Source organism: Dromaius novaehollandiae, chromosome 2, assembly GCF_036370855.1.
Source record: "Dromaius novaehollandiae isolate bDroNov1 chromosome 2, bDroNov1.hap1, whole genome shotgun sequence".
NCBI classification, from domain to species: domain Eukaryota; kingdom Metazoa; phylum Chordata; class Aves; order Casuariiformes; family Dromaiidae; genus Dromaius; species Dromaius novaehollandiae.
This window is the reverse complement of record NC_088099.1, coordinates 83,218,299-83,245,571: the sequence shown is the minus strand read 5'-3', so window position 1 is coordinate 83,245,571 and position 27,273 is coordinate 83,218,299. Positions and strand designations below refer to the sequence as shown.

The 27,273-nt window shown below is 39.6% G+C and overlaps 1 protein-coding gene across 2 annotated transcripts in view; it reads right to left on the bottom strand.

Annotated features, from left to right (window-relative positions):
• Positions 1 to 874: 874 nt before the first annotated feature.
• TRIO (trio Rho guanine nucleotide exchange factor) overlaps positions 875 to 27,273 on the bottom strand; it is a 255,971-nt gene continuing 229,572 nt past the window's right edge. The window contains exons 41-57 of one of the 2 annotated variants that reach the window (XM_064506862.1): positions 27,019 to 27,088; positions 24,793 to 24,882; positions 24,046 to 24,138; positions 23,363 to 23,413; positions 23,080 to 23,157; positions 22,016 to 22,207; positions 20,842 to 21,019; positions 19,226 to 19,995; positions 14,716 to 14,963; positions 13,763 to 13,901; positions 13,378 to 13,405; positions 12,289 to 12,451; positions 9,489 to 9,610; positions 6,949 to 7,027; positions 6,057 to 6,257; positions 4,787 to 4,925; positions 875 to 3,492 (exon numbers count right to left, since the gene is read on the bottom strand). In XM_064506862.1, the coding sequence (XP_064362932.1) occupies positions 2,950 to 3,492; positions 4,787 to 4,925; positions 6,057 to 6,257; positions 6,949 to 7,027; positions 9,489 to 9,610; positions 12,289 to 12,451; positions 13,378 to 13,405; positions 13,763 to 13,901; positions 14,716 to 14,963; positions 19,226 to 19,995; positions 20,842 to 21,019; positions 22,016 to 22,207; positions 23,080 to 23,157; positions 23,363 to 23,413; positions 24,046 to 24,138; positions 24,793 to 24,882; positions 27,019 to 27,088 (3,184 nt within the window). In that variant the 3' untranslated portion in view covers positions 875 to 2,949. Of the gene's footprint in view, positions 3,493 to 4,786; positions 4,926 to 6,056; positions 6,258 to 6,948; positions 7,028 to 9,488; positions 9,611 to 12,288; positions 12,452 to 13,377; positions 13,406 to 13,762; positions 13,902 to 14,715; positions 14,964 to 19,225; positions 19,996 to 20,841; positions 21,020 to 22,015; positions 22,208 to 23,079; positions 23,158 to 23,362; positions 23,414 to 24,045; positions 24,139 to 24,792; positions 24,883 to 27,018; positions 27,089 to 27,273 lie in introns of those variants that run through there. The other variant, XM_064506864.1, reaches the window with a different exon arrangement.

Here is a 27,273-nt window from a genome sequence, read left to right as displayed (position 1 = left end):
GAAGAGCCCTTCAGCTGAAAGCTATAGGACCGAAGAGTAGGTTTTGGTGAAACCCCCACTTTGTTAAAAGATGTGAGCTTTCCCAAGAGGATTCATGAAATTGGGCTAGGAACAGTGCAGTCTTGCTCAAATAGGAGTTTCAAAATCCCAGCTGAGGGGAATGAACCTCTGCTACTGAAAAAAACCCAAGTGTATTATCTCCCTATATCCCATCTGGGTAACTTCTCCTCTCCCCAGCTTAGGTTATTCTCAGGCAAGAAAGAAGTATTTCAGAAAACTCAAAGACACAAATGGTTCTAAGAACAAATTGTCATCTATCTCCCAGTCATGGAAAAAGCTTCCAACTGTTCGCCTTTGGCAGCAGGTGTTTACTGCGTATTCCTCCTCACAGTGATCCAGTAAACTGCAGGGAATGAAAGGAACCCTTTTATCCACGGCAGGTACATAACAGCAGGGCTGGTGGGACAGGGGAATTCATGTATACAATGCAGGGACAAGTGTAAACACACTGTATTGTCCCCTGACCTTTAATTTTGTTTTGAATGGCAAATGTGCTAATGATAGCAGAAAAGAGAGAGAGTTAGATGTATAAAATGAAACCTCTTTCTGCCTTGTCCCTTACAGGAGTAAGTAAAAACCAAAGTCTTTATGAGGCAACAGCCTTTTCTTCTTGGGCATTCCAGATTCACTATGCAGATGTGGGAAATACATACTCCAATCAATATTAACCTGAAATACAGGCCTTTGGTCTTTTCCTAGGAACATCTGGTAAAAACCTCGGAAAATCAAAATTTGCTAGAGAGGACTGCAATGAATTTCCACAGTTAGAGATTCACATGTTTTATACAAAAACCACCAGGACACTACAAAGCACTCAACATTTAGAGCAAAGGCAAATATTATTTCATAAGGCATGAAAGAAAGATACATCATTGCAATTTAAATGGAATTTTATGGCAATAAAACAATTTACCTTCTTAAAATACAGAGCCCAATTAAAATATAAGCATACCTAGCCTTTCAAACACCTTAAAGCAAGAGATCAGACAAATATGTCAAATATGTTTAATTTTTTTCAAAATAACTGATGGCAAAATAAAATATTTACATCATGTCATACTGTGTAAACATGTAACGTCACTGTACAAAGAAATATACATGCAAAATAAAGCAAAAATTTAACTGAAACAATAAAGGAAAATAATACACAAACATAACGATATGAGGTTGGTACGAATACACATCCAGTTTTGAAGTCAGTTGTTTTCTTTTAAAAAGTTTCTGTACAACTTTACAAAAAAAACCCCAAAAAACAAAAACAGAATAAATAGAATACAGTGGAAGCCGCAAAGCTCAAAACTAACCCAAGCTAGATTATGGCTTAAGACCCAGATACCTAACTAGTGTGGGACGTTGGCTTGTTTTCTTTAAACATGGCATTTCACACAAACATAGATGACGACACACCCATAGGGACTCAGTGACGCACAAAAAACCATCTCTGCCTTTTTAAATAGCTCACGTTAATATTACTTCAACCTTAAAAACAGTTACTAAGACAATTACATTACGTGTCAGATCCTCGCCACCTGACCACTACTTTTTGAATGTATTTCTTCACCAAAGAGCACAAAATTCATTTGTTCATTTTACAGAAAGAAGTAAACACAGATTGGAAAACTCTAAAAAGTAGTAAATACTGAGACTGATTTTGGGAAAGTCATACTTTGGCATTTTGAATATAATAATAAATTTTAAAAAGTGTCACCCTATTTCTTAACCAGTTTGAGATTTGGGATACGAATCTCTCTCTGTCTGTCTCTCTTTTTTTCTTTTTAAACAATCTTTAAAACTCACTAGTCTTCACTAAATCCTATGCTTACCCTCATCTTAAACTAATAATGACAGTGTGATACAACAAACCCTCCCCTGCCCACCCAGAAACCCCAAACACGCAAACAAAACCATAAAGCTCGCCGTACTAAGTATGTGCTTTTTCTATATATTTATTACAGTTACAACAGAGGTCCTCATAAATAGTTGCATAAAATGTTAAAGCCACAACATTGCACATGATATGAAATAAAAGAAAATCCCAAATGAGTGCATTTACAGTATTCCATCCTGCTGCATACTGCTCAACAATCGGGTTGGCAAGCTGGGCACCAACCTGAAGTCCTTTTCAAAAGTGGCAGCCAGTACTGCCCCAAACTGAAGACCCGCACAGTGGCATACCACCATTTAGGAAGGGGGGGGGGGAGGGGAAAGGATAACGGGAGGGGGGGAAAAAATTACAGACTGAAGGCAAGTAACAGTCTATATACAAGTAAGGCCTACATTTTATCAGAGCAAAACAATTCATTCTATTTGTATGCAAAAACTTTGAGGTTGGATGCACTTAAAAGCAGAGTCTGATCTCAGTGCACTGCTACGTGAGATACATACAGGCGAGGCAACTGGAAAGCTCTAGGACCAAGTGAAAACCAGATGTTATAAATTGAGGCCATATCCATGGGCAGCCATCTTGGTGAGCCTTCTCCAGGCGTGATTTCAGTTGTTAATACCAGTGCTTTGAACATAGGCATTTCTTCCTCGAATGAATCTTGAAAACGGTAGTTAAGTTCACTTGCAAAATTCAACTCTTGTTTATTAAAAAAACTATTTTTTTTTTGCAGAAACCTGAATAAAATACTGTTACTGTATCGCTCGTGACTGCTTTCTGCAGAGTACAGTGCCATCGTCCTCCACCCCAGTGAAGTCTGCACTGCCAGGCCCACGCGCGGCCACGCACGGGTCTCCTTGCAATGCATTTGCACACGAACATTCGCTAGCAGCTGGTTGGCTCGGGGGTTGCTTTCCTCAAAATTCAAGTCAACAGCTGATTGGCAGGAGGAGTCTATCTCCAGTCTGATTGGCAGGTGAAAGAGAATGAGAGAACTTCGGGCAAGGTCAAACTCTTGGCAAGAGCCTGCTCTGCAAGAAGTTTTTAATGCTACGGATGGGTCGAACATCATTCTGGTGTTTTCGCCGCTCAATGAACGAAGTCAATCTGGATATGTCAATGCTGTCAGCATTTTTGCTGTTCCCCAGCTGCAGCCATTGCTCCTGGAGGGCCAGTGCAGCTGAGGGACGCTTAGCTGGGTCATCCTGAAGTAGGAAGCATACAAAATCTTTGGCCTTCTGGCTAACTCCTTTGAAGTAGTCATCTGGGAAACTAAAGTCTAAGCGGCAAATATTCAGGCAAGTTTCCTCTACACTTTCATCCAGGAAAGGAGAGACGCCACTAAGAAGGACATACGTGAGCACGCCAATGCTCCAAACATCTGAAGTGAGGGAAACAGGATTTCCGAGAATAATTTCAGGAGCTGCAAACTCTGGGTTTCCAAGTAACTGGTGGATATAGTATGTGGTATTGAGCTGGACTGCATCTCCAAAGTCAGCCAGTTTTATTGTTGGCTTAGTGGAACTCTGGTCCACCAAAATATTCTCAGGCTAGAAAACATAAAAGAAAAGGTTTAAAGGTCTTCTTCTGAGACAGTCTAACATGCATTTAATGATTCAACATTACTGTTTCCCAGCCAGCACTATCAGCTCAAGTATGTAACAAAGCTATAAGGATTACTGCCCCTGGCCAGCTCTGCAAAGCTCCTAGGCAGTCCTATCAACCCTTCCCCCAGACCAACCAGCAGGCAGTCTCTTGCCAACTACAGCATGCAATGAATGTGTTTAAGCTGCTGGCATTATAATATTTGCAGGAAATACAGCTCTGCCAGATAAGACTGCAGATGTTCACAATAACAGCTCTGCAGAATTTCACAGAAAGCTCTGTTTGGGAGCTTACAGCTTAAAGAACAGCAATTAAAAATAGAGGGCGAATAAAACACCTACTCTGTATTTGCTTTATGACAGACAGACAACAAATACCTGCATTTAAAGACTGAAAGACCTTGCCTGCATTTTTGTGACTTTTTCAATACAACTCAATAATTTCATTTGGTGTTTCTTTAGCATAACACAGCTGTACTGATGGAATTAAAGCACTACCATGAGACTTATGTCAGAAAAAGATCTGGGGGGACACACATGGATTCAATAGTACTATCCTATGACTAGTAAGCTGAAAGTGGAACTGTTATGATTTTAATTCCGAAATTACTGATGCTTTAGCTGTGATCTTACCAAAATAAGAATTATTTATTTTACTTACCTACTAAGTTACTAATTGTACTTACTTACAAATAATTTTTAAGTAGTTCACCTGTATGCACTCTGAGATCAGAAAAAGTGCTAGTGTGCTCCCTATAGCATTAGAAAACTATATTTTTGGTCTCTCTGATACACATGGACAAAACTGGTTCTGCTTGGTAAACAGGAGTGTGTGCAAGGGAGATGCAGTCTCTTTTAGCTTTTTCTCACCATGATACCTTTCCGCTAAAGAGACTCTACCTATAAACATGACTTTTCAATGCTAAAATTCCTCATTATTCAAATTGGGGTGGAAAAAAATTAAAAAAGGGGTGAAGAATAGGTTTTAATTCAAATTCACCTAAAAATCTTCTCCTTATATGGATTTTTCTACCAGAATGCATCAAATCCTCATGGCCCAAGCAAAATTAATGGGCTAGAACAGCTGCCCAGCAGGTGCCATTCACACCCAGATTCCTTCATATGGTCTCGAAACAATTCGCAGACCTATGTTCTCAGCTGCCAGTTTCTAGAAGTGGAAGGTATTTATTCCAGTTCCCTGGAACGGTGCTCTCTGCTAGCAAGCCCATTCACTCCTCACCTTTAGGTCCAAATGTGCTATTCTGCAGTTGTGAAGATACTGCACAGCTTCCAGAATCTCTCCCAGGTAGAGTCTGATCTTCCCCTCAGTGAGGTTTCCCCATCGCACAACATAGTCTAGAAGGCGACCCTGGTCAGCCCTATTGGAATCACAAGAGTTATATTTTAATATAGGTATCAGAGCTGAAAGAAAAACAGTCAGTTTTCAAAGTTACTACAAAAGTGTTCAAGGCAAGTGTCCCTCAACTACAACAACTATTTCACTGTTTCTAGGGTTTAGCTACTGTTTCTTGATCATCTATTTTGCTGCCTGCCAGTGAAAAAGTTCTATGTTGTTTACAGGTGACCTGCTCCTACAATAAGGGGAACTAATTTCAAAGTGGGAGCAAAGGGTGAAGGCAGAGAAAGAAAGGAAGAAATACAGTAGTATTGCCAGACAGAAAGGCCTACAAAACTGTTCAGAACTACAGTGTTTTCCATTCTATCCTGAGTTAAAAATTAAGGAAACAAACCTCAGTATATCCCAAGTATCTAACTCAGTTCTGTACACAATAGATTTATTCAACTGAAATCCTATTAGCAACACTGATAACCTCTTCCAGTTTAAATAATGAAGACTCACAGTTTTAATCTACTGGCTACCAGAGTATCTTTCTGTGATACTTCCTAAATTATTATGGAAGTGATCTTGGTGCATTTATTTTCAGTGCATAGTTTGGAAGAATACCATTTACATCGTCTAAGCACACAGGACAGTAAGCACTCTATGCCACTAGTCATAAGTTTGAAATCTTGACCATCATGATTAACTGGAAAAGGGAGAACTGCTTCAGAACTCTACTTAAACACTGCATCAACAGAACTGCAGGTGAAAATGCATAGACTATGTTTATCTAGAGCAAAGAAGAAGAAAAAAAATCAGAGAGAAGACTATTATAATGCTAGAGACCAGCTGCATCCTGCCATCAGTGGCAGGAATAACCATATCCAGATTAGAATATTCCTAATTCACTTGTGCAACCACTTTATATAAAATTTCTGTAATTTCAGACTAAGACCATCACCTACATGTCAGTTCCATACGCCTGCTTGATTCCTCATTAATACATCATTGAATTGAGCATTTTTAATAACAGCATTAGATAACTGCTTGATTTTATTAAGGTGTTTTCAAACTTAAGTCTTAGTTTCTTATTCAAAAACTACTACAAATGCCCTGAGAAGTCAGATGTATAGATTGCACTTCATGGATTAAGTTAGAGTCCACACACATTTCTAACACTAGTACGTAGTTGGTGGAGGTCTCAAAGGTATCAAGAAGGCCAATGAGCTGGGGATGCTGGAGATTCTGCATGACTCCAAGTTCATGGGTAACCTGGTCTCGTTTCATCAACTTCTTATTCACAAACTTAGTGGCTACTGCTCGCTTGGTTCCCTTCTGGTCACACTTCTTAACGACAGAAAATCTGCCCCTGGAATACAATATCAAAAAGAAGGAATTAGCTGAGAGATGTGCTAAGGACATACTTGTACTGTGAGAAATATCCTAATTTCAAATCTCTAATAAAGCACTTTCTGGGCATAAACAAGACTTTTTTGTGTATGCATCTTCTACAAAATGTGTCTGGATAAATAATTAGCTCCGGAGAGAAATCTGTTATCATATTTGCAGAGAATTCGAAGTCAGAGTAGCATTCAACTTTCAAAGGTCCATCATTAAGCAGGACAAAGATATGTCTACACAATTACAGAATTTGTATAACGTCGACATAACGTCTGCACAATTTATTTTGCATTTTGCTCATTTTAGGGCCTTTTCTGGCTTGAATTTTCATACCCTCAATAAGAAAAGCTTCACTACAGAAGCAGCATCAATCATGTTAAGGCACGCTTCAAAAAAAGACTATGGAGCCTCTCAAAACATTTGCAAAACACACATCCTTCACTGTAATCTATAATACCACTTCGACCTAAATATGTTCTATTTATGCAGTGCCATCTAGTGCTGGTAAGATTTTGGCTTCCTTATTTCCATTTAACACAATGTAATTCTAGCTTTTTAGGCTCATTTAAGTAATTTTTCTTAGAGAATTTCATTATTTGATTGAGAAGTTCATATCTTGACATAAACATATATCTTCATAGATTAACATTACAACATACCTGCCAAGCTCAGCCACTTCACTGTAGAGGGAATCAAAGTTGTCTTTCCAGATTACCATGATCCCATCACTTCCAGGACCTACAATAAAGAGAAACACAGTATATCCAACATTTAATATAGTCACATCCTCCTCAGAACTACACTGTTGTCATTATAACCAATGGATTGTTTCAGATGAAAAGACGACATACATGGACTTCATATTCAATCTGGAAATAGATTTTAGGGAGAATTTGCCTTAGACTGACCATTATCATTTTTGGTTTGAAGCTGGGTATGTGCAACTGATATCTTCATATTTTCCATCCTCTTGCAGGTTGGAGATAAACTGTTTCTGTAATCAACTACTTTATTGACAGTTTATGAAGCCTCTTACAATGATTCAGGTCAAAGAGTATTTTGAAAGATATAATGCAAAAGAGCTGACTGCAATTGAACAGCTGAAGTCCTTCAAGTCCAAAGCACTGAGAAGGATTCATAGATGCTGGAAGCCTTAGACTTTTTTTTTTGCTCTAATGATGGGGAAACAAATGGTGGGAGGCCTCACAACACCCATCAGAACTTCCTGATAACAGTATTGGCAGAGCTGGGGAATACAGCTGCCAATCTTTTGGAGGTTAGTTACCAAGTAACTAAGACATCATACCAAATTCTGGTTTACTTTTGACTGAAAAATAAACGCTTACTTTTGGACAAGGTCAGTGAGATAACCGTGGATAGAAAGATGGTAGCTGGGGCTACAAGACCTTTGTGACCCTGATTCTGGCCAAATCATCATTTTGGGCCTCTGTGTTGGGATAAGAAGGACACTCATTATATTAGTTCCTTAAAGCACAGTTTCACGCTGACTTTCCTATCCATTGTGAGCTTTCTGCTCCCCGACTAAAAACTTTCCTTGGCCGACACGCAATCAATGGAACCATCTTGTCCCATTAATCTGCATGTGACACAGACTGGCAGCAAGACAACTGGAATTGCGTGCCAGAGCGGCCCAGCCAAAGCAGAAGAACAAATTTTATAGTGGAACTAATTCAGGTGCAGGGGGAATTGTCTGTACAGGAATGAGTAATCTTGGCAAATTGAAGGAAATAGCCAAAAGAATAGGCATTTTACATTATGGCTATTAACAACAATACACCTGCCTCTGCTTAAAAAAAATGTGATCAGACAATGTAGCAGCTACCTGAAAAACACAAACATTAGGGCAGAGGCCAAGACTTTCTTTTCTGCCTTTTATCTATTGCAGCACACCTGTCACAGGGCTTAACTACCGGTTATCTGCTGAAAACTTTGGTTCAATTAGCAGGAAGTGCTAGCAATAACCACCGCCTCATTATGTCGCCTGTAATGCACTTATTGTGGCTGCTGGCAAGCAAAGCTTAAAATGGCAGCATTGAATATAAATCTCCAACAATTTCAGAAGAAGCTGTCTGAAGGGACACATCTTTCAAAGTCTGGTTTCGACATTCCAAGAAAACCGTGAAGTTGTTTTGGAAAAAGAGAAGAATGGATTCTGGAGAGGTTCAAGACAACGGTGCAAGATCCCATATCTGCTGAGACACATGTACAAAAACAGAATGAAACACTTTATATCATATTCTGTTTTCCATGAGACAGAGGTATTTCACTTAAAATTTATTAATTATCACCAATGGATGCGCCTTTCAGCAAATTAAATGACCCAGGTAGTATCAGTTGTTATACCTGCATGTAAGAAAGTCTACTAATTCAGCTGCCTCATTATGTTCTCCCTACCTCTAAAAATGTAGGATCCACAGCACCTAAGAGAAAAATAACTGAATGTACAAATGAAACACTGAAACTTATCTCTACGCCACCAAATGCATTAAGCAAAAACGACGTTCCTTTCCGCCGAAATCTTCCTGGCATCTATATTTGCATGTATAATAGCTAAAAAGTAACTCAACAATACAGCCATTTTTCATCTTAGGAGTTTTCCTTTAATCTCTCTCTCATACACTCAGGTTGCCTCATTTCAGATCCTGAAAGAACGCAATTAAGTGTGGATCCATGACGCAAAGAGAAGAAATAGTTATATGTTCTCCTAAACACTGTGGCTTTAATTCCAGCAAAGGAGCTTACAAAATAATACATGGCAATGCCACTCTTATTTGTGCATTTTAGGAATGATAAATGTTAATATACTATAGTTTCATTGCAACTAAATAAAGAATATAGACCATAAAATATGATTTTATCACAGTATGTTTGAACTCGTATTGACAGACAAGGTGAATACACTTTGACAAGGAAATAATCTGTAGGAATCTGTCTGTAGGAACCTCAAATTAGTTACTTCCTAAAAATGTGTCTATTGCTGCTGAAACAAATAATATAACATGGGTGAAAAGGATTGGTAGAGTACTCCCTTAACAGAGGGGAAACTCAAGAGTTAGGGTTTTCTTTTTTCTGTACTATGAATAACACATAGCTACCCTTGAAGTCTCAGATGCTTTGAATGTAATTAAATGAAAAAACCCAAAAAACAAACATAAAAAACTCAGAGAGACAGGCCTACCTAAAACTCGTAGACTGGCAGAGGATGAAACCGAACCCATATCGTTTGCAGCTATACATGTATAGATACCATCGTCTTCTGCAGTGACACCAATGATTTTCAGTGAAGCCTCTCCTAAGTCACTGAGAAACATAATGGCAATCATTAACTTTATATTCATTTTATAGACCTTAAACTATGGAAATTAGACATAGCTAGGCTGATAATGTTACTATTTCTTATCCTCCAGCTCTTATACGCTCTCTGGACAAGCATTACTAACCCCATCTCTGCCATTTCAGAAGTCTCTATCAGAATTAGAGCATTTCATGTCTTTGAAATATTTAGGAACATCTTACAGACCATCAGGAAAGCAAACATCTTCACTGGCACTTTGTCTCCTGTTCGCGGACTTCTTTATATTTGAAAATCGAGCAATTCCCCTGTTTTTTTGTGCTCCCTCTATCTCCTTTAATTATGAGAAGTCATATTGAAACAACTTCAGGGAGATGGTCCATCATTGCACTTTCTGGAAGCTTAATTTCCATCCCTGATGCCTAGCACGCGGAAGCTGATCTAACATTTGTACTTTCACAGCAAATAACCCCCGTAGGAGTGGACTCCATCTTCAATACAAAAGGTGCACCACACCATGATTTTGGAGACTTTAGAATCCTGCAGAATGAGGTTGAGAAGATATTTAGGTTTTCCCCTCTGCACTAAGGCAGAAACAGCAATAAGCTATATGAGACCACAGGAAAAAGAGATTCTGCAGACTCTTCCTGAATCGTCCTCGCTGCTCAACTGGCCTTTTTGCTGGTCTTTAAACATCTCCTTAAATCTTCTTCTGTGCAATTCATGTCTATTACTTTTTGGACCATCTGCCATGGGCAGTGGATAATTCTCCTTCAGCTTGCACAAGTTTTTTTTTTACAAATGTGAACACTTAGCGTGTCTTCCCTGAAGCACTTCAGGTCTAGGCTCAAAACAACCCCAAGTATGTTATTCTTTCACAATAGAGCATATATTCAAGACTATCCATCATTCTTATTGCTTTTCTTTGGATTCATCCCAATAACTCTAAGTCACTTGACTGACTAAGCCAAAAGCTATTTGCCATAGCCTTCACTCAACCACTTAATTTCAGGGGGCAAATGAATATAATTTTAGTAACATAGGAATATAACCCCTTCCCCTGTTTAAAGGACATTTTTTGATTATTTTTAAAAAGCTGTCAGTCACAAGCAACAGGATTTACCAGTTATAAATGTGCAACAGCAGCAGACCACAGTGATTTAAACCTAGTGAACCTAGCTCTTACTCATCTCTCTCAATGGTCTCGGATACAGTTGCACAGCTGCTCCTGTACCTGTGTCTCTCCATAACAAAAATTATACCAGGTGAAAAGGGAAAAGCAACAGCACTAAGAAAGCATGTATAACATATAGTATAAGACAACATGGATAACATGCTATCAAGTCTGCAGATGAGTTGGGCTGTATCATACAAACGCTAATAAGATGATGTGCTCTTGTATGCACTAACGAAGAAGTTTTCAGTTTTTAGTTTTCTTCTAATTAAGTTACTCAATAAACAGAATTTTCTGTATATAAAAAAATGCTTTTTCAGAAAAAAAGAAGTTCTAACATGCAGTTTCACATTCCAAAATACAGCAATTTCTCTCATTAGTTAGCTATTTGAGTTGCCAGTTAGTCTGTTCAATTCTATCACAGCAAGGCTAAAAGCAGGCAAAAACCTTAGTTTCAGTGCTTCAGCTACAAAGGTTGTAGTGTTACAATGTTACTAGGAACCAGAGGCTATTTCCTTACAAAATACCATAGTGCAGGCTTTCTGAAAGCAGTTATCTGCCTCAAACATGATGGTATGCCAGAAATGGAAATGAAGGATTGGCATTATGGCACATCACAGCATTGGCATGTCGCAGCATGCTGTTCCAGCTCGAGCACTAGATCAGTGTGACCGAACTACAATGACAGAAGTAGCTACTGTGATATCTAATCAGAAATAAAAGCTGAATTCTCTTTTGGTCTTAGATAGCTTTTAAAAATCAACTGCCATACTCTGAGGAAGTTACAGAACTTCTTCAGAAGACCCCAACTGTGAAGTATTTCCATCTGAGGGCAACCCCATCTTTACGCCTTGAAGTCAAAAGCCACCTTGCACCAAAGTTGCAAATACAAAATATAATGGCTTCATCAGTTCCTGTTCCTTCATAAAGGTTCCCTTTTCTGCCCAGGATCCAGATAAAAAAGATGCCCAGTGAAAACACTTCCCCAGGAGAAAGGAAGTTGGCTTTTTAATCACTAATCACCTCAGCGATCCTGTTTACAGCACGGTCCCACACAAAGGGTTGTATTGGCACAACTGAGGGGCAACAACTGTGGCACAGGGAGGGGAACTTTATTAGCCATCTCTGCCAGACGAACGACATAGGTTAACTACACCCTAAGGAACCCTTTTAATAAGACTAAAGCCATCTCATGATACTGAGGTTATCCTTTAAGATTTACTAGCTTGCTTCAACTCCAAAACCTCTTGTCACTCACTTCTGGAAGTTTATGTGATAGCAGCAAGTCAGGTATTGAATAACTATCAACCAAAGCTTTCTGTATGGAATCAGATTACCATTATGTGTTTATGAGTCACTTTTCTTATTCTTGGGGTATTCAGTGGGGAGGGGAGGAGGGAGGTGTATTTGAGGACAACACCCCAAACACCTCAAAGCAAATAAGCCACTAGGGTTGCTTACAAAAAATTTTTCCTTTTAAAGTAAGGAGATGAATTATACAAATTACTGTACCTGTACGAGATGCTGTGATGACCGTCATTGCTCAGCATATTATGATCAGGACCTTTCCAAGTAACTGAAGCCTTGGGGCGACCACAGACTTTACACCTAAGCACGATGGTCTCTCCTGTCTCACATGTTACCTCACTCAATGGTATTATAAACTCTGGGGGAACTGGAAAAAGATAATTAATGGCAATTGAAGATCACCAGTCTACTTTTCTATTCCCTTCATGCTCTCTCTCTTATTATTTAAGAAAAAGTATTATGGCACTGAAGATTTCCAGAGCTTATCTCTTGGAGCACATCAGTGGCTAGGCCACTTGCTGGGGCTCTGCAGAGTTAATGACTTTTTCTCTGCATGAACTTGGACATTGCATTATTGTGCTATGCCATGGATGACTCTGAAACCTACCATGGTGAATCAAACACTGTTTGGGGCAAGTAACCTGAGAAGATCCTTCAGCGAAAAGTACTGAAGGACATGCTCAGCAAAGCTATCTTTATGTCCAGCTAAGTTTGCAAAGGGAATGCAAAACACCTATCTATTAAGGTAGTGTGGTGGTTTCCCTCTTTGCTTACAGGTAAAGCTCAAAAAGTTTAGTTTTGTGAATCAAGAGATGAAACAAAACAAAACATTTTGTCTCCGACTCTGGAGTGTCACTATCTTTGTCTTGATCAGCCTCAGCACCAGAGAGGCCCTGAATACTCCCTGGAGTTTCAGGTGAAAAACGAAGCAGAAGGTCTCCAATTCCTGGCCTTGTTATTTTGCAAACACAGCAAAGCCAAAATTCTGTACAGTCTCAGTGCAAAACATTAGGAAAGGAAGACAGTATAAATTTTTCTGAAAAGCACACCATATAGTCCTTGTGTTTTATGTTGTTTTGGACACATGAACAAAAAAATATCTTGCATCTTAAAAGCTCTGATATATTTCATTATCTCCCTTGTCCCCCCCCCCCCCCAAAATCTCCACCCCAAACCCCTACATATATTTTGATAGAAAACACTCAGTTCCTAATGCAATTCATTTCAAGTGAATTTAAACAAAGTAAACTATGTTTTCATCAAGTTATATTCTCAAAGATTAAAACAACTTACCATCATAAATGTAATTGGGGTTGAGAAGCTGGAAAGGAGAAATAAAAGAATTAATGTCCTTATAACCTTATAATAAATTAAAGAATGGTAGGAAAAGCACAATGAGAGCAGAAGTTAGGTGCACCCACAAAGATCCAAGAAACATCTGGACATCAGAATTTCAGCACTGCACTACCCTTTCTGCAGTATCTTATGCAGTAGCACACCTGCAGCTCAAAGATTACATCTTCCTGTTTTGGGTCAGGACAAACATGGTCCATTAAAGCCACTGTTGCATCCATTTCCTTGCTGTGAAATTCTGACAAAAGCTAAAACTAGAGGCTAGATTTTAAAGAAATCCCGACATGACTATTTTTGGAAACTACTATATCTTTGTAACATTTACCTTTACAGAAACCTTGTTGGCAAGTCCTTCTCGGGATTTCCGGTAACCATTTTCTAGCTTGCCTTCCCTTTTGCCGTCTTTATCTTTTTTCTCAGATTTCTTCCTTAAACGGAGTGCTGTGTGCCAAGATGTTGACTTCCTGAATGCAGAACATTAAGACTTCGATCAATTTTTTTCAGCTCTCAGCTATGTGTTATACTTTCTAGTTTGAAATGCCATTGGTAAAGTATGTTTCAATGTTATTTCATTGTATTAATAGATAGTGAAATGAAATACATTGCATACTTCATAAGACATGCTAACCTTAGTTAAAACTGTAAGCAAACTAGTAAGATTTAGTATTTAGTTTAGTATTTCTTGAAATCTTTGCTGGAGTGGTAAACTTTCCATACGAAAATACAAACTGCCAATCAAACTGAGCAAAGAACAGCATAAAATCCATCTCTAATACAGTCTATAGGAGCTTTACATTAAGGCTACTAGGAAGTCTGATGGGACAATTTTCCCCATCACAGAGTTGAGAGAAGTCTTCCTAGCACAACCAGCCAATTTCAAATGGTTTGTGGCTCCAGGTGGAAAGCTGGGAACTCTGAAATCTTATTCCACTTGGCACAAACGTTTATTACTGTTTTCCTAAACAAAGATGCCTTGCATGGCAACTCATACCATTAAGTCAGAAGGTAACTTGCTGCTCTTAAACCAGGTATTATTTTATCTTTGTTTCCCCAGAAGACTGCAGAATTAGTGTTTCTTTTAAATAAAGAATATGTCCTCTTGGGTTCTTTCTTACTATCCTGTAGTTGGAAGCATGCTAAGACACCTCTTAGGTATTCATCCTACTTGATGCTTATTTCTCAAAGATAGCTTCAACTTCTGGTTTAAAAAGTTCAAAGCCTTGTCCAAATCAGAAGTTTTTCTTACTTCTCCCCTTCTACACATGTCCAGACACTCACTTGATGGTTCCATCAGGGTTGTCAATGACGACTGCACTGGTATGCCCCAAGACGTAGCCGGGAATCCAGCCCTCGGCTGCGGGGCACTGATCAGTGGCGGCTCTGAACACCAAAAACATGTTCTGTTGGTTGCTGGCTAGAATCTGCACGACTTCTCCTTGGTAGACATTTATCTCATCCTCCTTCACTGCCGTGTAATCGTGTGTCACCAGCATGGTGGAGATATTGCTACTGCTGCTACTTTCACTCTGCAAGTGTCAAGTGGAAGCACAAAGAAGGGAGGGGGGGAAAAGAACCAAGTTTAAAGTTCACGAAGAAGACCGGCCATTCTTGGCCCACACCATTACAACCAAGATCAGCATAATTCACATAGCTTAACGCACAGTCAAAGCAAAGAGCTAGGATTTCTCTTCTAGAGCTGGCTGTGTCTATCTTGTGTAAATTAGTTTGATTTTTAAATGCCATTGCTTACAGCAGCAGCAACAATTTATTCCTGTTACTTTTACTCAAGATTACTTTCTCTCTATTTTACTAAGACTCAATTTATACATAACTGCCAACTTATCTTCCTTTCAGGCTCTGACACTGAATCCTCTACTGAACATCTTTATCAGGTAACAAAACTACAATACAGCACACGGGACAATTCAGCGTGAGTCTTATAGGTGCAGTTTCAAAAATGTAACCAGTTAAGACTTCACTTCGTAAACACTGGGAACTCCAACAATGAAAAATATATACAGTCTTTCCTAGCACAACTTGTCAGATCTCAGACACCAGCCTTCTCCTGCATGCTAAACATGTCAAGGTACAAAAGAATAGAATAGAATAGGCTTTTCATAATCTCTCTCTCAAAAACTCAAGGTTTCTCACTGGTTGAATCTGTATGATCAGGTTTGTTTCTTTAAATGCATGGGATGAGGTAAATTACTGGATTAAAAAAAATTATTCAAGTTTCTTGGGCAAAATAGGCCCACTGAACTTTCAAAATAAAGGTGGAAATCTCATTTTTAGTCACTAGGATAGCTGTGTATTGTTAGATGCTTACCTTGTACTTTCGGCTGGTGTTCACGAATTTTGTTTGTTCACTCACTGAGCATTTACTTAGGTGTATATAAAAAAGAATTACACTACTGAGGGCTTTCAAAACAAAAAGATCTCTCCCGACCATGACTTCACTGGGAATTATTTTTCCATTTTTTAAAGTAAGGCTGTTTTTGCCCATGCTTGCATTTCCCATATGAGGTTTAATAAACAGAAGTTTGAAAATTATTATCAAGTTGTGCAACCTGTTCTTTGAAATGAGTGGTTTCCTTCTTGAAACAAGTTGAAAACAAGGTGAATGGCCCATTTACAATGCGATGCGAGGCAGGGGTGTCTGTGTGTGTGTGTGTTCTTACTTTAAACTGGTTCAGGCAGATATCAATCAGACGTTGATATTGCTTAGTAGTGGCCAAGTTGGTGACTGGCACATTGAAGCAAGCAACCTGTACCCAGCTGTAGCTGGAGGCTACTAGGGCTTATACAGTGTGACTGCCATACGTATGTGCTAGCAGCGAGTGAAAGTTTGGCTGGCAAGATTAAAAGTGTCACCTTCTCTTTTCTCAAAAAGATAAAATATTCATCTCTACAGTGTTGAGGAGGTGCAGCAGAGTTCAGTGGACATCCTGGTACACAGGGAGCCCTGAACACCATGTTCTGTTCCAATCTGCTCATGGCTTCGAATGAGTCGCTCTCTCTCTCAGTGCCTGTGCTTCCCCCGTGGGTGTTTTGTCTGTCTAGTCTACTGAGAAAGCAAGATATCTGGAAAGGAACTGTCTCAGATTACTCATTTATAGCTTGTCCAGCACACTGATGCTCACATTTCCCCTGAGTCTGTAGATTTATTCTGACTGGACTACCTATATGACTGGGTGATTCAAGTCCATACTGTCTTTATTCCTACTAGCATGCTGAAGCAAATGCTACATGAGGGAAAGATTCATCCTGGAGAGGTCCGACTCCAGGTGGTCTAGGAGAGGAGCCAGTCAGACTGGCTCAGAGGACTGTCTACATGATCCGCTGTATTCAGCAAGGCCTTGCCATGCTTCAGGCAAACCAGAAACGGCAGAATCAAAAACCCACAAATCTTGTTTTCAGTCACTGTTTAGAGTAAAATGAAAATTTGCTAGATTCTTTAAGCTTCATAGCAAGTTATTATTAATTCTCTCCGTTAGACTGAAGGGGGGAGGAGGAGAGGAAGGCTGAAGGAGCAAGACCAGCCCCAGCCCCAAACCTTTCTCCACACACTGTTCCTGATGCTTCTTAGCATACAACAGTATTTATATAACTGCAGGACTGACCTTCCTGTAACATATCAAAATCTCTTTTTCATAGTTCAATCCTAAAGGGTCAGATTGAACCCTGAATATTTCTTATTTCAAACAAGGACGTATAAATCTGTTGAAAAGCTGTCACTTAGCCATTACCAGACCTTTCTCCTTTGTGAATGTACTCATATAAGAATTTATTCTCAGCCCAGGAAGACAGTCTTCTCTTTTTCCTTGCAAGGAAATAGTTATTCTTAGACAGCAAATGATTTTCTACTGCAAGTTTTGCTGGTCATCACTGACTTGAAATACAGGATTACAGAGAGGTGTACAATCAAAACCAGAAAAATTGCTCCCATATTCTTGAAAAATTAACAAGAGCCACCCATCCCTCTCCTTCTAAGAAGTAACCTTCTCAGAGCTGTCACACTACAAGCCTCACATATGTACACATGGGCCTCCACATGCACTTTAACCATATGTGCATGTAAATACTTACATATACACAAATGGTTAAATCAATTTAAAATAAACCTTCACAACCCATTTTCTCTAGCCTATGGAATGCAGTGTGAAATCACGCTAAAATACAGTTTAGAAGTGAGGTTACAAATGAAGAATTATGACCCATCGCAATTATCAAGCTAAAAGAAACAGAGTTGTGAAGGAGAAGTCATATATTCAGACATTATGTTTTACAGTAAGATAAAAACAAGCTATGGCATCTTTCCTGAGGAGGTATCAAAATTTAAATGTTTCAAAAAATTAGTGCCACTCTGCCTCTCTCTCTTTTAATGGACCAATATTAATACTGTGCAAGTTGTTTCTGCATATAAAAAGTACCACCATCGTGATTCACATGCTGTGCAGTAATTGCCACATACTCCAGTTATCCCAGCTAATATATTAGCATCACATTTTGCTAGACTAAAGATAAACACAAGACAGAGCTAAACCAAATGAAAAGTTGAAAGAAGATTGGGATGAAAATACAATACATGCAAAGCATAATTTTTTCCTCTGAGGCTATTATAAAGGTAAGTGTAAGAACTAAGAATTCAAGAAAGCTCTGTGCGTTAAAACAGTTCTATCAAGAATGCATGCATTTTAAAAAGGTACTGCAAGTCAGGTGATTTGCAAAACTGGTACTGCACAGGAGTTGTGAGAGAGTGGAAAAACAAACATTTGTGAAAAGAATGCTTAGTGAGAGGAAAAATCGAATGTGATAAAAAAGATTTAAAAAAAAAAAAAGGAAAAAAAGCACCACAACCCGCCTACCACATCCATGGCAAGTGCCTTAAAATTTTTGCATCATGTTTGCACATGCCCCTGTAATTACTGTGTTGCATTTCCTGGTGGATGTTACTACAGAGAACGTGGATTCTGCTGATACCCCAGCTTTCCGCACAAACACTCCAAGTGCATACTAAAAGGTTGAATCTCCAGATGCCCTAAGACAGTTCCTCTTATAAAGCAGCAAAGACAAGTGGAGTCACTATTTCCACTGAAGTTTTGGTTGTGGCAGAAGGAGGAATATTTTAGTTAGGTTTTGTTTGCCTGTTTTGAGTGGATTGCTGGAAGCTTCCTTGACAAGACATGGGATTTTAAAAAGACAGAATGCTGTATATCAACTTAGGCTGAGAGAAAGGGAAAAAAACCCCAAACAAACCAAAAATCAAGCAGCTCAGGGAGTGTGTAGCAGACGTCCCAACGAAGTTAAAACTCAACAGGACAATGGTGGCCAATGTGCACGTGACAGAGGAAAAAGCCCAAGGCAATCTGCCAAAATCTTGAAGTCAGATTTAAAACATGCTGGCAGCAGTGTATACCCCAAGGTGCTCTGGCTGCCATACTTCAGCATGTTAATCATGTGCCTTGAAATCAGAGACGGAAAAGCAAGGAGAGCAAGTTAGTAAGTATCAGCCTAGTGATCTATGTTTTCAGCAGAGGCGTAAATTGCATCTAATGTTAGCAGTTGCTTGTGTCTGTATACATGTCATGGCATGTGTTTTATGTATACATACACAGAGGTAGGCAATTTTGTTTTTTTAATGTGCAGAAGATATTGGAACAGTTGATTATTTCAGAGCAGTACAGCACTGGAGAGCCAGAAGTTAGTACGGAGAGTGATGGTAATGCACAGAAAGGGAGCATGGGAAGGTTTTAGAAGAGCTCGCAGGACAGAGGTGCTCCGCTCTTACCCCATTACTCTGGGTGGAGTGAACTGACTGCTCGCTGGTCGAGGAGCATGTGCTCATGCGGTCTGTGTCCTTGCTGTGTGAAGAGTGGCGGTGGACCTGCCGCTGGAGGGAGTCATTGTCCCCAGGGAAAGTGAAGGAGCCAGGGCGGCTGGCAGGGGATGCTGGGATGGAGCTCCAAAAGGAGCCCTTCTGCAGGGGGCTGCTGGGTGGAAAGGTTTCTTTGCCAAAAGGTGCAGGGAAAGTCGTGGAGAGAGGAGAGTTCATTGGTGAGATGGCTCCTGGCCTTGGCTTCCCGAGTGTCAGGGATCCTATGCTGTTTCTTGAGCGACCGTCCTCTGAGCTTCCACGAGACTCTTTCTGGACTCCATCAGCTGAGCCAGAAATGTTTCCTGGTGTCTTCCTGGGACTCTCAATAACTTTCATCTTGGGAATCTGCTCAGCTTCTCTCTGAGGACCATCCGGTTCTGCATTGGGAGGGTGCCTGTCTGGCTGGCTCAGGCCAGTTTCTAAGGAGGTGTTGTAGTGTGGCAGGGAGAGATTGTGAATGGACATACCTGACATCTTGTCTGCCTCTGCTTGGGCCGAGGCTGCAGAGGAGACCAGGACTGGGGAATGGTGTCTGACAGGCTGGGGGATCCTGGAGGGCCTGCTACGGCTGGAGCTGGGAAGTCCACTACAGCTGCCGGGGCCACTGCTGTTACCGCTACTGCTCCCGCTGCTGCCTCCGCCGCTGCTGTGGTTCCTCTGATACTCGATTGGGGACGTCAAGGCTGCCACGGGGGAAGGGAGAGAAGAAGATCGGGGAAAGGGGGACAGGAAAGGGAAGAAGAACAGTTTGAAACTGACAGGTTTAGTGCCAAAAGAGAGCATCATTCAAATAAGATATATTCTCTTAGTGAGGCCGGTCATCCCACAGACCTCAAGTCACTTTCCTGTATTACCCTTCATGATCTGCTATACCTTTATTAAAGATGGAAAAGCTGAAACCAGAGAGAAATGCTTTCATGTAGATTAGTCAAAAAAATAATCTGAGAAACACCAGGTGTGACTCTGAATTCTCAGTTCCTTGCTCTATGCACTACAGCTCTTAAAAAATTAATAAATAAAAACCAAGATGGGGCAACAGCCAATGGATACAAAAATACAGCAAGGACTTTAAGGTGCCACACCAGACACTAACTACTTTTACTTTTCCCCCCACAGAGTCTGAATGCTGTTGCCACAGTAAGATTTGCTAACAATGGTCACCAAAATAAGGCAAGTAAAATATATTCTGAATAGACATTTAAAACTCCACTTGGGTTTAGCCTGTAAAGACTTGGGTTGACTTAAAAGGGGTACGCAAACACCCTACATCAAAGGATGCTGCCAATTTTAATTCACTCCTACAAAACATTTGGAAAATTTCACCAAGAGAACACCATGTGAATTCTGACTACTGCTCTCATAATAAATGCTATAGCATCTGTTCTGAAGCAAGTATGTGGCACATTTTGCCCAACTGTTCTATGCCAGCTCAGGAAAAGGGAAACCTGAAAAATGTTCCAGAGCCAAGAAACAACAGATGAGAGACAAGTCACTCAATTAGGAATTTTCAGGAAAAGCAAATCATTTACCATTTAAAAAGTTGCGCTGGTTTTCCAAGATTTGGTTAATTTCATGGATCCACAACTGGCGGACGCCTGGACTGGCAGAATGCAAAACAAAGGTCTCCGTGACATCGCCCGTTCTTGACATTAGTGCAAATTTACATGGATCGCTGTCTACATTTTCCTCCAGGGAAAGGCAACTCACCTTAATGAAAAAGAGAATTTATTTCATATTTTTCTGAGAAACATACCACTAAAATCTCCTGCTTGGTAGCTCAGAGTCAGATCTTCAAATGTAATTCAGATAATCATCCTTTCCTTCAGTAAAATAGTACTGTGAAATGGAAAGATTACAATAAACTTAGGATCAGCGCATGTCGTTCCCCTGTCTCCCTCTGCAGCAGCATTTGTTCCAGAGAGCACAGCAACAGTTTATTAATTGATATCCTGCACCTGAATAATCTCAGCCTGCCCAATGCAACCGAGTGCTCTCCATCAGCCCCCACTCTTCATTTGTTTTATTTAAAATATGGAGCCCACAAGAGTTCCACCAAGGGCCCACACTGAAGGCTCCTGCTATGAAGACAGTGATGCTTCTGAGCAGGCTGTCCAGCCACAGCAGGACAGGGTGCTCAGCTGGCATGCAGGTCACTGCAGGGAATTAGAGGACTCAGGGTGGACTCAGAACTTTTCGGGAAGAAGGCTGGTGGACACTCTCAGCAGTTTTTCAGGGAAGGGTTGAAGTAGGGGTACATGCTTTTGTCTCAGGGATTCACTTGTACAAAACAGCACAAGTCCAAGAGCTACTTGCAAATGTTAGCTACACGTTTGGACTGATTTCAGCTGAAGCCCATCAGAAGAGATACTTAAGAGTTATTACCTTTCTTTGCAATGACCTTGTAATGAGATGTGTACACAGTGCAGAGCTGAAGAGTAAACTCTTAGTGAATGTTTGTCCAGCTTTGAACAAGAACATCTGTTTTGGTGTGCTTCACAGGGGAAGCATCAGAGAGCTAGGATGCAAGATTTCCATTTATCATCAGAGCAACCACAAATCTGGTAGGAAGTAATTTCAACAAAACACCTCATGGTGTTTTAAGATTACATCTAGAATTCACTAGTGACTCCACACTGTACATCAAAAAACTGTTACCTTTGTCACCCCTGCACAACTCAGCCAAGACTCACATACAACAGTTACCTTGATACTGTTTTTAAACAAGAATCCAGGCATGGAGAAACCTTTCTTTTTATCTAGCGGCTCACTGAAAATGACAATCTGCTCAAACAGGAATACTCGTCTTTCCTTGCAGCGTGGCAGAAGTCCTGTGTCCTGGTCTGTGACCAAGAACGTGTCCTGGAGCAGGAGCTTACCCTGGGCTACAATTTTACCCTAAAAACAGAAGCAAGTGCAAACATATTTGGTGTGATTCTCTATTTTTTTTAATCAATCTTTTTGAGCAAATGGTCATTCCAAAATAATCTTGTAATATTTCCTGATTTCTCAGAGTGTCCCTGACTATATATTCATTGATCCTCTGACAGATGAGATATTCTTTGCTGTTTCTCAAAACAAACAAACAAACAAACAGACCCCCCCCAAACCAAACCAACCAACCAAGCAGAAAAACCCTTTCAGTTAATACTGGAGACAGCTTGAGTTTATTAGCAACACTGGTAAAACCACCCCTCACAGTAACTCCCATATCGTCTTCTAGTGTCTTCCAGTGTGCTGAATAGGGGAAGACTTCAAGTTCACATGTGCATCACAGACCAGAAAGGGCTTTGCAGGTAGGTGAGACTGTAATCTGGCTGATGCAATAGCCACTTCAATAGCTACTTTTCATCTCCACTAGCCGTAGCAAAGTGAGAAGAGGGGCTGCAGTCACCTCAGGTACTTTACTGACTTTAGCAACTCCTCCTTTGTCTACACTGCTGGAGGAAGTCTGCTCATAACTGATTCACTATTTTGCCAAACATTAGTCAAAAAGGAAAATGTAGTAACACCACCACTTCCTAGATTCAAAGGAGGATGAAGTCTAGTGTCACTGACATACAGATAAAGTTTCCCAGGCAGAAAGTCCTTGGCAGATCTAAGACTTCATTTTTCACTCATCAATTTTTTGCACAATCTTACCAGACTGCAAGGGAGCACTCTCTCTCCACCCCTACCTCTGCCCATAACATAAATGCTAACGGTTAATTTCTAGACCACCTGACAAAAACTCGCAGCAAAACTTGCAAAAAAAATTCCAGACAACTTACATCAAATCCTTGCAGGCGGCCAACATTCATCATGTCATTGCACCGTTTTGGTACGATACACATGACCTCTACGGCTCTCTGTTAAAGATGAAATAGTCATAGCTTAGGTTTCCAAATACAAATTTGCAAAAGAGAATTTCGTTTCATTTGCTACTGTTGCTTTAAAGCAGAAAACAGCATGAAAAGTAAACACTTCCCATAATCACAAGCTCAACAAGTGCAAAACAGGTATAAGTACAGAGCAAAGAGCATTCAACTTGATAAGAGAAAGCGTCTGAAGTACCTCTAGTTCTGTTGTGTCAAGGTTAGCTTTTTTAGAGTATTTGAGGAAGTCCTAAAACAGGAAAAACACTAATATGAGTTATTTACTCATTAATCAGCAAAGAGAAATCTTAGAAAACCTGAATTTCTATCACCTGTCAGAAAACGACTGATTGCAGAAGACACTTTAAAAAAAAAAAACAGATTTTGTTTTTAAAGCTTCTATGTTACTCCCTCCCTTCATTTTTGTAGGATTTATTCCCTATTTTGTTTTATTTCATGGAAGAACAAGTATTAAGGCAATCATCTCTGTGATACACAGTGTTACTTATCAGTAAATATTTAAGTGATACACAGGTGGAAAAGTCAGGATGAGTCCAACAACTCAAACCACAGTTACATCTGAAAACAGTCTGCAGATCCCTCTCCCCTGCACTTGACATTGGTACAAATTCTAAGCATTTCCCTGTCACTGACCTGAGTTCATCTGGTCTTAAACCATTTTAAGAGTGAGCAAAATTCAGTCCAAGCTATTTACTGCAATTTTCATAACTACCTGAATATGTTAGGAAACTAATCATATTATGCTGCTTACAGATCTGGGATCTGTTTGGGAGAAGGAGTGGAAGAGCACCCTCAATATTTAAAAAAGAAAACATATCTATTAACAAATTTATTAAATCATTCACCTCAACATCACTTTACCTTTAGTAACAGCTGGTATTTCATAATTCTCTGCACAGGTTTTATCAGCAAGTCTGTGAGCTGAAGTCTGTGGCCCAGGCGTTGCTTCAGATCCTGAGGGTTATAAAAGCAAACAGTGTTTTGTCTTAAAATATTGTTTTGTTTAATTAGAAACATAGCAGCATACATCACCCTTAATGGCTATCAAAGGAGAAATTTGCAGAAATCAGAGCAGAATTTGATCTTCAGTTATTAAAAGGCGGAGTCCTTTCCCTTATCTGTATCAGCTTTATTTCCCAAGTACTTCTCTCCTCCCAGTACCTTCTGTTTGTTTTTGTTTGTTTTTTTTAAACAACTGTACAGTGAAATTCATTTTTTGACCACAGGTTGTACACATTCTATTTTTCTACAGTGATCCTTGCTCATCCAACATTGCTCCTTCAAACAAGTGGCATACATAAGCACTGCTAGCCGCCTAGGCTAGTAAGGATGAGGCTCTACTGATTAATTAATATCTTATACTTGAACTTCAGTTTTCTTCTCTAAGATCAATACATCTCTAGGAACCTGTACCAGACTTGAGAAATCACAAGAGAAATGGCAATAACTTATAATTTGAAAAAATAATAAAGTAGCAGCCCCATGTGCTGCCTTTTCTTTTTTCTTTTTCTTTTCTTTTTTTTTTTTTTTTTGGTGTCAGCAGATCTGACAATGCTTAGGATCTGTACATATCCTTCACTGTGCGTATGTCATCTCTTAGGAACTTACCTCAAAAAAGGTATCAATGTATTCTGAGACAATGTGCTCAGACTTTGGTTTGTTTTGGCAGTAAACTATGTACATGTGCAACCTTCTCTCCTAGAAGAACAAAGATATGGAATGATCATTATCATCATTATCATGCCAGACTGAAATGGAGTATTACTTAAGAAGTATAGCTGTTTAAAAGTCTAAACATAAAAAAGGTCCCTTTGGGGAAAATGAGTAGCTACATATACAGAAGTTACAGATCTGAAACCATACTTACTGGGGAATATTATTATGATTTCAGAAGGGCAACACAAGTCAAAAAATTATCACCACTACAAATACTTCAGAACATCAGTTGTTCAGTGATGATAGCTTTGTAAGTCTCACAGTAAAATTAACCACGAAAAAGGTTAAATTTTTCTTTTAGCAAAACAATGGATGAAGTGTTTGAAAATTTTATTTGAATATTTATTTTATTTTAATAGTCTAATTATTATATTATTCTAACACATTAGAATAACATCCTCATCCTATTTAACTGTAGACAGTAGTTAGGAGAAAAAATTGGTTTGTCAGTCTTATCTCACATTAGCTGTCTTGTTGGAGCTTTAGCAGGAAGTAGGTGAAGTATCCTGGAAACAGTGGTGTTGGCATTTTTGAGGTCTAATCCTGTATTTTGTGTGTGTGTTTTTAAGACCAAAAGCAACAAAGCAAAACAGTAAGCATAACTTCTGCCTCTAAGGTTCATTTTTTATTACCACCTTGCTGGTGAAGAAACACAGACGCACCATATGTGCCTATTATTTATGCCAAAATCTGCTCTCGGCATTCTTCCATCATTTTGCCAGGACTGGTTTGCTGTTAAGAGACTTTGCTGGTCAGAGACTTGCAGAGTACCGACCCATGAGGACAAATGGAAAGTTAAAGGAAGAAATAAGACGGAGATTGAAAAGGACACAAGAAATAGATTAAGAGCAAGAACTGAACTTGGATGTCCTAGCTGATAGTCAGGATTTTGCTAGAGGATGTGGCAGTAGCACCACAGCTTGCCTTTCCATCTGGAGCAGTAAGGGTGCCTTTCAAGGACAATGCAGTTGCAAATATGCCAGGAGAAAGTAAAAAGGCAGTGAGAGAAAGGAAAGTTACTCCTTCAGTGTCCCTGTCTTAACAGTGGTAAAGCCCCCTGAAGTGAAACAGCTCATTCCTCCTCATTAGACCAGGAACTAGGCCTGACTTCCAATATTACTTCTCCATTTAATGCTTGGTTCCATGACTTATTTTTGCTACCCAGATATTGACTACAGGCCAGTGGGAAATCAGAAAACCTTTAAGTTTGCTTTAATCTAGTCTGTCCTCAGTCTTTGCATGCTTGTGCAAACCACCCTATTCAGCAGGCCAAGCTCCACTTCTGTTACCTTGGGTGATTTAGAGTACCTAGAGACATCAGCTCAAGTAGACACTACGCTGTACTTCTATACAAAGAGAAAACAACAAAAAAATATGGGGGAATAATTGTATAGGGGCATGTCAAGCATGTCTTGTCTTTTGACATATTTTAGAAAATTATCCTTTCAAGAACTATTCTTCTCGTTTCCTTCCAAAGTGTTATAATATCCAGATGTATCACAAGGCTATTCCTTTTAATAAATAAATGAAAGGGGAAAGAAAGGGACTCGTGTAAAGCTATAAAGAATACTAGACTAAAATTAAAATTAAAAAATTTCTGTCATTTATAGTTTCTTCCCCAAGCGAAGAGGGAGGAAGCCCAACCATTACTGTGGGTCCCAACAGGGACAGGATATAGAAGTAGAGAGTTACCAAAACTTTGTATTGAAACAGTTACCAATATGCATTGAAACAAGTAAGAAACACCAGCATCTTTCCTATTTTTGGTTTCTGTATTCCACGGTACCACATTAATATATCTAGGATTGGAAGACAGGTGTTTCTGGTCACATGAAATGACACCTCCCTAGCACAGAACTGGAACTGAATTGAGAAACAAGGCCCATGTTCCTACTTCCTCTCCACAGGAAGATGCTGCAAACAAAACCTACATTCTTTAGGTCAATTTATAGACTCTTATAATCTCTCTCTCTCTCCCCACCTTTTACATTGGGGAATATTTTATGTATTTTTTAATTTTTTTTTAAGCTGTGCTGTACCATAGATAAATCCTTTATAATCAAACTGGTTAGTCAGTAATAAAAATTGCAGTTCCCCAAAGATTAGGTTTGTACTTACATGCTTAACAAACAGGGATCCCAGCTTTTCTGGATCTTCAAGGCACTTCTCCAACTCTCCTAAAAAGAAGCTGAACATAAACAGAGTAAGTACTTTTTTCTCATAGCACATAATATGGCAACAGGTCATTGCAAGGCAAAGCGGTCTTACTGCAATGTGTACTTTGTGTCCCCTATAAACAGCTCCAGATGTTCTTGAAGTGAAGGATGCTAATGTGATGTACAGGTTCTTAATGGAAATAGTGTAGTATTTTGT